The sequence below is a fragment of the Plasmodium fragile genome (genome assembly GCF_000956335.1).
Source record: "Plasmodium fragile strain nilgiri unplaced genomic scaffold supercont1.88, whole genome shotgun sequence".
NCBI classification, from domain to species: domain Eukaryota; phylum Apicomplexa; class Aconoidasida; order Haemosporida; family Plasmodiidae; genus Plasmodium; species Plasmodium fragile.
Window position 1 is genome coordinate 47897 of NW_012192668.1, and position 9421 is coordinate 57317.

A 9421-nucleotide genomic window follows, 5' to 3' on the forward strand; every position below is an offset into this window, starting at 1 on the left:
TCGAAATTTTGTCGCACCTTTGGGTCACTCTTGTCCCAATTTTGTCCCAAATATTTGGCCCAAATTTGTCGCAACTTCGCAACAAGCTTTGCTTCATTTTTTGTCACTCCTCGCGTGGCCCATCGTTTCCCAGCGGAGTACCTCTCTTCGACTCATCTCAAAGTGCCAGGCCCACAATACGAAAATAAAAAAAAAAGCCAATCTTCTATAAGCTGAAACATAACCCAGTGAAGGCTCACTAAGTCCGTTTTTTTTTTTTTTTCCTCCTGTCCGTTCCGCCCACTTGAGTAGGAACATCGCAGGTGAACACACCATCTTCAAAGGAACGTTCATTTTGTACTTTTCCTTTTTTTGTTTTTTTGTGATTTTTTTGTGATTTTTTTTTTTCCCCATTGTGGTGAGCAATAAAACTGAAAGAAGGGAAAACCTCCTTTTTTGTGAACGCAGCGTTAAAAAAAAAAAAAAGGGCCACGCCTACTGCGCAGAGTTCACTTGGTTAGAGCGAAGGTACTCTCTGTGGAAGAGGAGGTTGAGACGCATCCGATCCATTGGCCATTGGAACTGGTTCGGCCTTGGTAAAGACCGGCGGTGCTGCAACTTCACGCGAGACACCTGTGGCAAAGTAGCGAAGTGGTCAAGTGGTCAAGTGGCCAAGGAGAAACCGATCCCCCTCCTCCAAAATGAATGAGTAGAAATGTCAACATTCCACAACAATAAGCTGGCTCTGAGTTCCCAGCATAACAGACCCACGCCACTGAACTTAGGTAACGCTCGTGTGTGAAGGGGTGAGAGAGTGGGGGCGTTCCTGGTTAGGAAATTCTCCCTCTACGGAGAGATGCCACCGCAGAGATGCCACCGCAGAGACGCCACCGGAGAGACGCCACCGGAGGGAGATGGCCCGCTCCCCCCCTGAGAAACGTGCACGTTCACACCTACCCCTCTCTCAGGCGCGAACAATGACAGCCACAGCAGGAAGCGGAAGCTGCTACGATCCTTTAGGAGCTCGAGGAACGATACGTGCCCAGACTGCAAGGAGAAGGGAATAGTCATATGTGATAATAGTGAGGGGACACAAATATGTAACGGCTGTGGACTGGTGTTGGAGAGTCGCATACTCTCGGAGGAACAAGAGTGGAGAAATTTTAACAGCGATGGACAAATGAAGTCAAATGATCGTAATAGGGTAGGAGAGGTGAGTGACATATGGTTTGAAAATAATTTAACAAGCACGACTTTTATTAAGTCAAGCAAGAAGCTACAACACCTGAACATGATGACCCAGATTAATAAAAGTGACCAGACGTTGCTGGCCGCCTTCAACATACTGAAATTGATATGCGAAACGTTCTTCCTGCGTAGTAATGTGATTGAGCGGGCGAAGGAGATAACGAAGGAACTTCAGGTACGGGTGCACAAACGCATCGCGCGCAATGCAGCTCGGTGGACAAATGCAACGCGCGAAGGGCATCTCAGTCCATAAACGCATCGCGCGCAATGCAGCGCGGTGGACAAATGCAACGCGCGAAGGGCAGATCGGTGGAGAGAATGGAGGATGCTGTGTAGCAGAGTAGGCTTGATCACCGCTTCACCCGTGCACACTTTCCTGACTTTGTGTTTGCCCCCCTTTTTCACAGGACATGGAACAGCTGAAGAACCGCATAAACAATTTGAACATGCTAGCAGTGGTTTACTTGGCATGTAGAGAAGCGGGACACATAAAGAGCATAAAGGAGCTGATCACGTTTGACAGATCATTCAAAGAAAAGGATCTAGGAAAGACAATAAATAAATTAAAAAAGATTTTACCTTCAAGAGCTTTTGTTTATAATGAAAATATTTCTCACTTAATATTTACATTATCGAATCGGCTACAATTATCCATTGATGTGATTGAGTCCATTGAATATGTGGTGAAGAAAGCTACAACGTTAATTACAACGTCACATCGGTTGAACTCTCTTTGTGGTGGATCCATTCACCTCATTGTTGAGCTAAACACAAGTGATGAGAAAAATTTGAAACTCCCGAACCTTGCGCAAATTGCTGCTGTGTGTGGAGTTACCACGAATACGTTGAAGACAACGTTTAAGGAATTGTTGAGCGCTGCTGATTATATTTTGCCTGCGTACTACTTGGTGGACAAGAGCTCCAAGCTGGCTACCCTTCGGCAAAAGTACCTGAGCGACGACCGGCGCAGGAAGAAATAAGTGACTTGCGGCGTGGCGCGTTTGATGAAGTGGAACGACAGGTGGGGGGGGGAAGGAATTTTTTTTTTTTTTTTTTTTTTTTTTTTTACAAACATGCGCACTTTGAGGAGTCTCTCAACCATTTGCTTTAATTTAACCGTTCGAATTAACAGGGGTGAAAAAAAAAAAAATTAAAAAAAAAAAATAATAATAAAATAAACAAAATAAGATGTCCAGCGTACAGAAAAAATTGGGGGAGGCTTTAATGTAGAGATGGGGTCAACTTGTCTGGCCGACTTGGGCTGCCTCGCCTGGGCCGTCAAAACATACACACGTGTTGTATGCACGCGTTGCGCGTGTGCGCGGGGACCTCTCTAGTAGGGACGATCACGTGGCGTGTGATGAGCGCAGGAGGGGGGGGTGGTCAGTTCACCCAGTGTAAGACGACTTCACCTCGGCAGCGGCTCGTTGCTCTTCCTCCATGAGAGTACCCACCCCTTAATGACCTGCACGTTGCTCTCGTACTGCTGCATGTCATTATTCTCGAGCTCCTCAAAAATGGACGAGTCTTCATAGTAGTTGAGTATGTCCTCTTTTATGACTTGAAATATTTCGCACTCGATATTATTTTTTATTTTCTCCTCGGAGTAATTTCTTTTTTCTAGTCGTTCATATAACTTGTTGGTTGAAATGGTTAATAAAAAAATGTGATCAATGAGTTCCTTTTGTTCAGGGAACTCTACATCGTGGAAGTCAATTATGTATCCTCCATTTTCTAACTTGAGTTGTTCTAATTTTTCATTTACCATCTCGTTACTGTAGATGCTTGCATCTAGCTGGTCATCAAATTCTTGGTAGAGTCTTTCCTCTTTGATCACCGTAGATAGGTTCAGGTGTTTCATTTGGTTATGTGGCGACTGTGGTTGTGGGTTCTTGTTCAATTCTTTGTTAATTATTTCCACTAGCTCCTCACACAGGGTCGTCTTGCCCACTCCGGGCACGCCCGTAACGATGATGTTCGGCAGGCTCCTCATCGGTCCGATTTAGCGCATATTGAAGTGGTGGCATATGCGCGGCTGTTACGCGATGTACTCTCTTACGCATAACCTACCTAGCGCTCTTCCTTCCGCCGCGGCGTCAATTGTTGTCGAGCGAGCTATAATTATTTTGCGCCCGCCTTCGATCTTCCAAAACGGGTTGACATAATATAAAACGTTGAACCATGCAAGAGCTTGGTGGCAAAAAAAAAAAAAAAAAAAAAAAAAAAAAAAAATATATATATATATATATATACATGTAAACGTTCCCACAAATGCACTGCGGCTAACCCCGTGTTAGTTGCCCTGCTTTAAAATTTAAAAAAAGAAAGTTAAGAAAAAAACAGAAAAGAACGACATAACCCCACAATGTGGTACGGATGAACTGCATGCGCACGTTTGCTCAGTTTTGCCCCCCCCCTCTTTTGCGCATGTGGACGTTTTGTCGACGCCGAACAGTTTGTACACATGTTTTTTTAAAAAAAAAAAAAAAAAAAAAAAAAAAAAAGTCAACATGTTGCATATCGACATGTTAGGATCTTGACACCGCGCGGCAGGTTCGCTAAGCAACGGTGCACAGGGGGCCTCCCCGTTTCGTTTGAAGTTGGAGTCGAGTGCAAGAATGCATGTTTAAGCATTTGGGAGACTGCAACGAGATGGCGACCATTTTGTGCACTTCACCCATCGGGGAGGGGAAGAAAGACCCATTTGCTTCTCCTTCAAAATGGGATGTCACCGTGCGTAGATGCACGTGGTCGATGGTTGGTGCTGGACGGATGATCTTCCTCTCTCCCTGCCAAGTGACCCGTTCACATCTGTAGCGGGGCGCACGCGTCATTCATTTTTAACTGGTCCTTCAGGCTACTAATTTGTTTCTCCTTTTGGCTAATGATGGTGGATGACAGCTCGAAGAATTCCTGCGCAGGGGAAGCAAGCGGTGGGGACGCAAGCGGTGAAGATGGTTACACATACATGACTACTCCCGGTGGAGCGTCAGCCACGAGACCACCGAGACGAAATTACCTGCAGCTCCTCCTTCTCCTGCAGGAGCACCTTGTTCGTGTAAAACAGGAAAAGGAAATTTTTCGTCTTTTCGTCCCTTATCTGGAGTGGCAGCTCCTTTAGCAAATCGTTCGTCTGCAGAATGTTCCGTTGCAGTTCCTCGTCCATTTTGCTTTTCTGCGGGGCGGCGACATGGTTTGAGGGGGGAAGCCGTGTTCGTAATGCACACGGTCGCCGCGATGGCCACGATAGTCACGATCGCCATGAGCGCTCCTCCTGGGCCGATCCAACAAATGATTACCTTCTGGTACAGCCCGCGGACATCCTCCTCGGAAAATGTGCTCGTTCCAACTTCCTTGTTCGTGATGAGTCTCCTCTCGACACTTAGAATGACTGACTTTATCTTTTTCCTCTCGTCCAACACCTTCGTGGGGAGGGGCAAAAAAAAAAAAAAAAGGGAATATGGGCGGGGAGTTAAGTTGGTCAGCGAGACACTTGAACGCAGCCCCGCCAAGAACATGAACCCCCATTTTACTTTGGTGAGTTCCTTTTTCCACTTGTCGAGCACATGGTCGTTTTCTTTATCCTCCGTGCTTTCCTGGTAAGAGGGGTGGTGTAAAGTGGCGTAGCGTCCGGTGTGGAGGTTTGATCAGAATGTGGTAGGAGGGTGATTGCTAGTCCGCTCACATTGCCTGAACACACATGTGCGTCCATGACGCTGCAACCACTCGAGCTAAACCTTGAGCTTCTCGTATTTCTTTCGAAGGTCGTCTAGCTTCTTCTTTATTTGTACGTGGTTGGCGTCGTTGCTGTGTATCCTGGCCTTGAAGCCATCGATCTGGCGTTTGTACTCCTCATTGAGGACAAGTAGGTTTTGCAACACGTGCATGCACTCTTGTATTTTTTCATGGAATTTTTTGTTGTCCTCGAATAGCTTTTCGTTGACGGCTCTCAGGTGGGTTAGCTCTTGTTGGTACTTGGCGACCTCCACCGCGTCGGTCGCGCCCGTCACGTCGGTCACATTGTCCGTCACGTTTGTCGCCTCTACCGCGCCCGTCGCGTGCTCCACCTCGCTTGTGGCGTCGTTGGGATCGCCCATGCGTAGGCGCTGGTTCTCGCGCTTCAACGCAGCAATGATATTAAGGAGGTCGTCCCGGGAGCAGTTTCTCTCGTACTCTTTGAGCTGGTCATAGTATTCGAAGTTGGTGGAGGTGGAGCTCATGTAATCATTTATCTTGCCCTTCTCATGTAGTTGTTCCTTTAAGAATTCAATTTCTGTTTTGAGTTTTTCAATCACATCGATATACATGGTCAGGTGTTGTTTGACCACCACCACGTTAGATGTAACCATATTTTTTATATTCTTAGCTCTGTTAGCATACTTGAGGGTGTTATGTGTATCTTCATAAGACAGATGCGAAGGACTTATATTTGCAATCATAACCGTTTTACAATTTCCACCAAGAGAGTCTTTTAGTAATCGCGTGAGTTTGCTATCCCTGAATGGTATGAAATTAGATTTACTTGTTCCTTTGCTTCTAGAGACAAGAGCATTAATAACATTTCCTAGGGCTAGAAGTGATCTGTTTATATTAGCTCCTTCTAACAGTCTCATTCCTTTATTGTTTGTTTGGCTAGCTCTTTCACTTCCTGCTAAATCAATAACACATAACTTTCCCCTTTTAGTTTGTTGATAAATGCCTTGTCCCTTTTCTGTTTCTTCTACGATTACTTGTAGAACTCCATGACTTCTCGAACTTGTTTTGTTTGCATCTGTGGGTTCTTGGGTTCTATTTTTATTTCCTGTATGTATTAATTCCATAATTTCTTCCACAGATGTAGTACAGACTTCGAAGATGTTAGAGACAGTAACTCCTTTAATAGGATCTTCTCTAACATCTAAGTATTCATCTGATGGGTTCAGCAAATCACATATATTTTCATTATAAATTTCCACAAAGGAACACTTGACTTTGTATTCATTCATTACTTCCATCTGTTTGATTCTATTAAATAGGTCTCTCAAAATCATATTCATAATTCCGGGTTCATTTTTGTGTCCTATAATTGTATGTGTTTTTCCTGCCCCTGTAGCTCCATAAGCAAAGACAGTAGAGTTATACCCTGCAATCACTGCATCTATTAAACACTTGACACTGTTCATGTATACATCCTCTTGTGAGCTAGCTTCATCAAACACATAATCGAACACATACTTTTTTTCTCGGCTTCTATTTTGCCTCAATACATTATCTGAGTTATCGGAAGGGTCTAGAAGGACTATCATTTTATTATCCATTATTCTTATTACATTTTTTGCACCTTCATTTTTTTCGCTAGCACTCATTGGTCTGCATCTAATAACCACATTCATGTTATATGTTAGGTCCTTTTCTGTGGAAGCACCTTTTTCATTTTTATTTGTTTGTCTTGTGCATGTGGAGATGGCTTGGTGTGTTGGGGACCCACCATTCTGGTGAGGTGTGTTGGAAGCTGTTCCTTGGTTTGAAGACGTCACTGACGAAGTGGTGGTAGTATTAAGTGAGGAGGTGGGAGTTGTGCTAGCTTTTGCTCCCTCTGGTTTGACCCCACTAGCACTTCCACACCCTTCGCTGTTCCGCTTCATCATCTTTGGTGTCTTCGTAGTCTCACTTGTTGCTTTACTTTTTATTTTTACAAATTTGGGTGCACTCACAACGGCTTTGTTTGATGTACCCCTCGTCACATTTCTAGGCGACTTGGCTTTAGGCATGGCGTTTGGCCCTTTGCTGCAGTCCATTTTGCTACACTCCACTTTGGCTCCTTCCCCTCGGGGTGGTGCCTTGCCACTCGCGCCCTCCTGCTGCTCCTCCTCCTTCGCAAACGCATTACTTTTCAGGTTGTTGGCTTTGCCGAGGTTGAGGTTGGTGAGTTTTGTTCTGGGGGAGGCCGCACTTGAGGGGATCACTACGGGGGAAGCCACACCTGGGGGGATCACTCCCCCCTTCACTGCAGGCAGCTGGTACGAGGCGGTGGCGTCCAAGTTTATATGCCTCGAGTGAAGAACCGTGTAGTCCATGGTGGGAAAGAACTCGCTGGGTGAATTCCATTTCTCCATGTCTAGCGTGGAGTACGCCGCCCCGTCGGCCTCGAACCCAGCAGTGTCCATGAGGGTAGAACCCACCGTTGTAGAGCCCATGCTGGCCCTGCTCAGATGCATCAAATTATTCTCAATGTCGCAGAAGCTCCTTTTCATTTGTTCCCACTGAGTGGAGGAAATGCCATTGGAGTCGTTCTTTGTTAATTGTAGAGGACTGATCTCACTCATGGAGTATTTCTTCCCCTCCTGTTCCACCTCGTCCATTGTGATGTCATGTTGCATCTGCTTCATTGCGTTGTCTTGCCGCATCTGGTTCATTGCGTTTTCTTGCCCCCTCTCGTCAGCGGAGTTAGTGTGGTTCCTCCAATCGTCACAATCGTCCGTATAAATACTTGCGACACTATACGCTTCTTTCCCCTCTGGTGCTTCATGTGTGTTTTTGTGTTGTCCCTCCTTTGGTGTGGTTGTGGTAAGAGGAAGCTCTTCATAGAACCCACTGAGCGATTCTAAATTTTTAGTAGATGCAAGTTCTGAATACATTTTGGACAGGTTCTGTTGGAAGAGTGTATCACTGGTGGATGATATGGACTTCATGGAGTGGTTGAATTGTCTTATGTTTCGCATCAGTTCGTTCACTGCGTTCATTTTTGCATCGCTCGTTGAGGATTCCATTGTGTGTTGATTAGAGCTGTCCTTAATGATATCCTTGTCGCTCCCCTGAACCCTGTGTTTCCCCTGGCCCTTATAAACGGGGGACAGCATCCTTTCGTCGTAGCACTGCGGGGAGCCCTGTCCCCCCTCGGGGCCATTCACAAAAGACTGTGCACCCATTCCACCTACGCTGCTGATGCATATTTTAACCACTTCATTTTTTTTCTCTTCCCCGTGGGGGGGTCCTCGGTCAAGGGTAGGATCGGGGCAATTGTCCACGTCGGGAGCTACTACGTTTTGTGACACGGCGAGGTTGTATTGAGTGTTAGGACTGCACGCGATAGGGTCGGCACTCCTTTCCTCTGCCCCCTCGTAACACTCCCTTGCGGACCCATCCGATGAGGACAGGTAGCCACCCGCCAGTTCCTCCTTGTCGTTCTCATTTTCCGTCGTGCGGTTAGATATGCACACGTCCTCGTGTGTCCCCTTCAACGAGGAAGGAAAGAAAATATTTTTTGTTGTGTTACTCGTTTCGCCTATTTCTGCCTGAACCCATTCGTCCTGATCCATAGAATCGGATCTCTTTCCATGTTCATTGGTATTCATTTTGTTATTCATTTTGTTATTCATTTTGTTATTCATTTATTTATTTTTTTCTCTTTTCTTGAGCTTACAAATGGGGTCATGCTGGGTGGTGAGAGGGAATTGACATATGATTGGAGAATCGAGAGAAGGAGAGTGGGAGCAACAGGCACAGGAGGCCTTTTTCTGCAAGGCAATTATTTGTGTATCTTTTTTTTTTTGTTTTGTTGATTCTACTTCTGAATCTCATGTGGGTTCCACCACAAGGTACACATTGCTCCCTTCGCGAGCGTTCAAGGCGGAAAGAAAAAGAAGAAAAAAAAAAAACACGCGTCTAATTGTAAAAAGCATGAACAGGGCTAAAATAAACCCGCATGGAAGATGAGTGCCAACTCTCCCCTCTTGTTTCCTGCCCCAAATATTTTAAAAATAAATTTTTTCCGTTGAGGAAAAATAGGCCTTTGCGGGTTAGAGACGGCATTTCCTCATTTGGCCAGAACCCCCCACCCCGTGGAGAATTCAAAGGTGGGGCTCTAGCACTTACCTCTGCTGCTGCGTTGAGGGGGGGGAGAGGGAGAAGGAGGCACCTTGTCTAAAGATGGTCGTTATAAACGCCTGTACTTGGTAGGGAGCGACTTTCAAATGGAAGAGAAAGGGGACGCGAAATGAGAATCGCGCGAGGACGTAGAGATATGCACATGAATGGGTGTGTGAGTAACACACGGGTAGGTGAGAACATAACTTCTCCTTTTTCATATGCTTTTAATATACCCTTGCAAATTTCGTGCATGGATGATTTGAAAAGGTGGGAGAGTGTCATTTGGTACCGTGCACAGATTTGACGCGTTCCTTTTTCTCTTTTCATTCGTCTTTCTTTCTTTCTT

At 45.6% G+C, this 9421-nt stretch overlaps 3 protein-coding genes across 3 annotated transcripts; 1 reads left to right on the plus strand and 2 right to left on the minus strand.

The window, feature by feature from the left end:
• Nucleotides 1–694: 694 nt before the first annotated feature.
• On the plus strand, nucleotides 695–2207 carry AK88_05018 (uncharacterized protein; the record flags this gene model as incomplete). The annotated part of the gene is made up of 3 exons (XM_012482622.1): nucleotides 695–764; nucleotides 948–1402; nucleotides 1635–2207. 3 exons carry the CDS (start codon nucleotides 695–697, stop codon nucleotides 2205–2207), a joined length of 1098 nt encoding a protein of 365 aa, XP_012338045.1.
• Nucleotides 2208–2635: 428 nt separating this feature from the next.
• AK88_05019 (uncharacterized protein) lies at nucleotides 2636–3220 on the minus strand (the record flags this gene model as incomplete). Its single annotated transcript, XM_012482623.1, has 1 exon — nucleotides 2636–3220. One exon carries the CDS (start codon nucleotides 3218–3220, stop codon nucleotides 2636–2638), a length of 585 nt encoding a protein of 194 aa, XP_012338046.1.
• An 812-nt stretch (nucleotides 3221–4032) lies between these two features.
• Nucleotides 4033–8585, minus strand: AK88_05020 (uncharacterized protein; the record flags this gene model as incomplete). The annotated part of the gene is made up of 5 exons (XM_012482624.1): nucleotides 4033–4140; nucleotides 4247–4402; nucleotides 4527–4649; nucleotides 4761–4823; nucleotides 4965–8585. 5 exons carry the CDS (start codon nucleotides 8583–8585, stop codon nucleotides 4033–4035), a joined length of 4071 nt encoding a protein of 1356 aa, XP_012338047.1.
• Nucleotides 8586–9421: the final 836 nt, after the last annotated feature.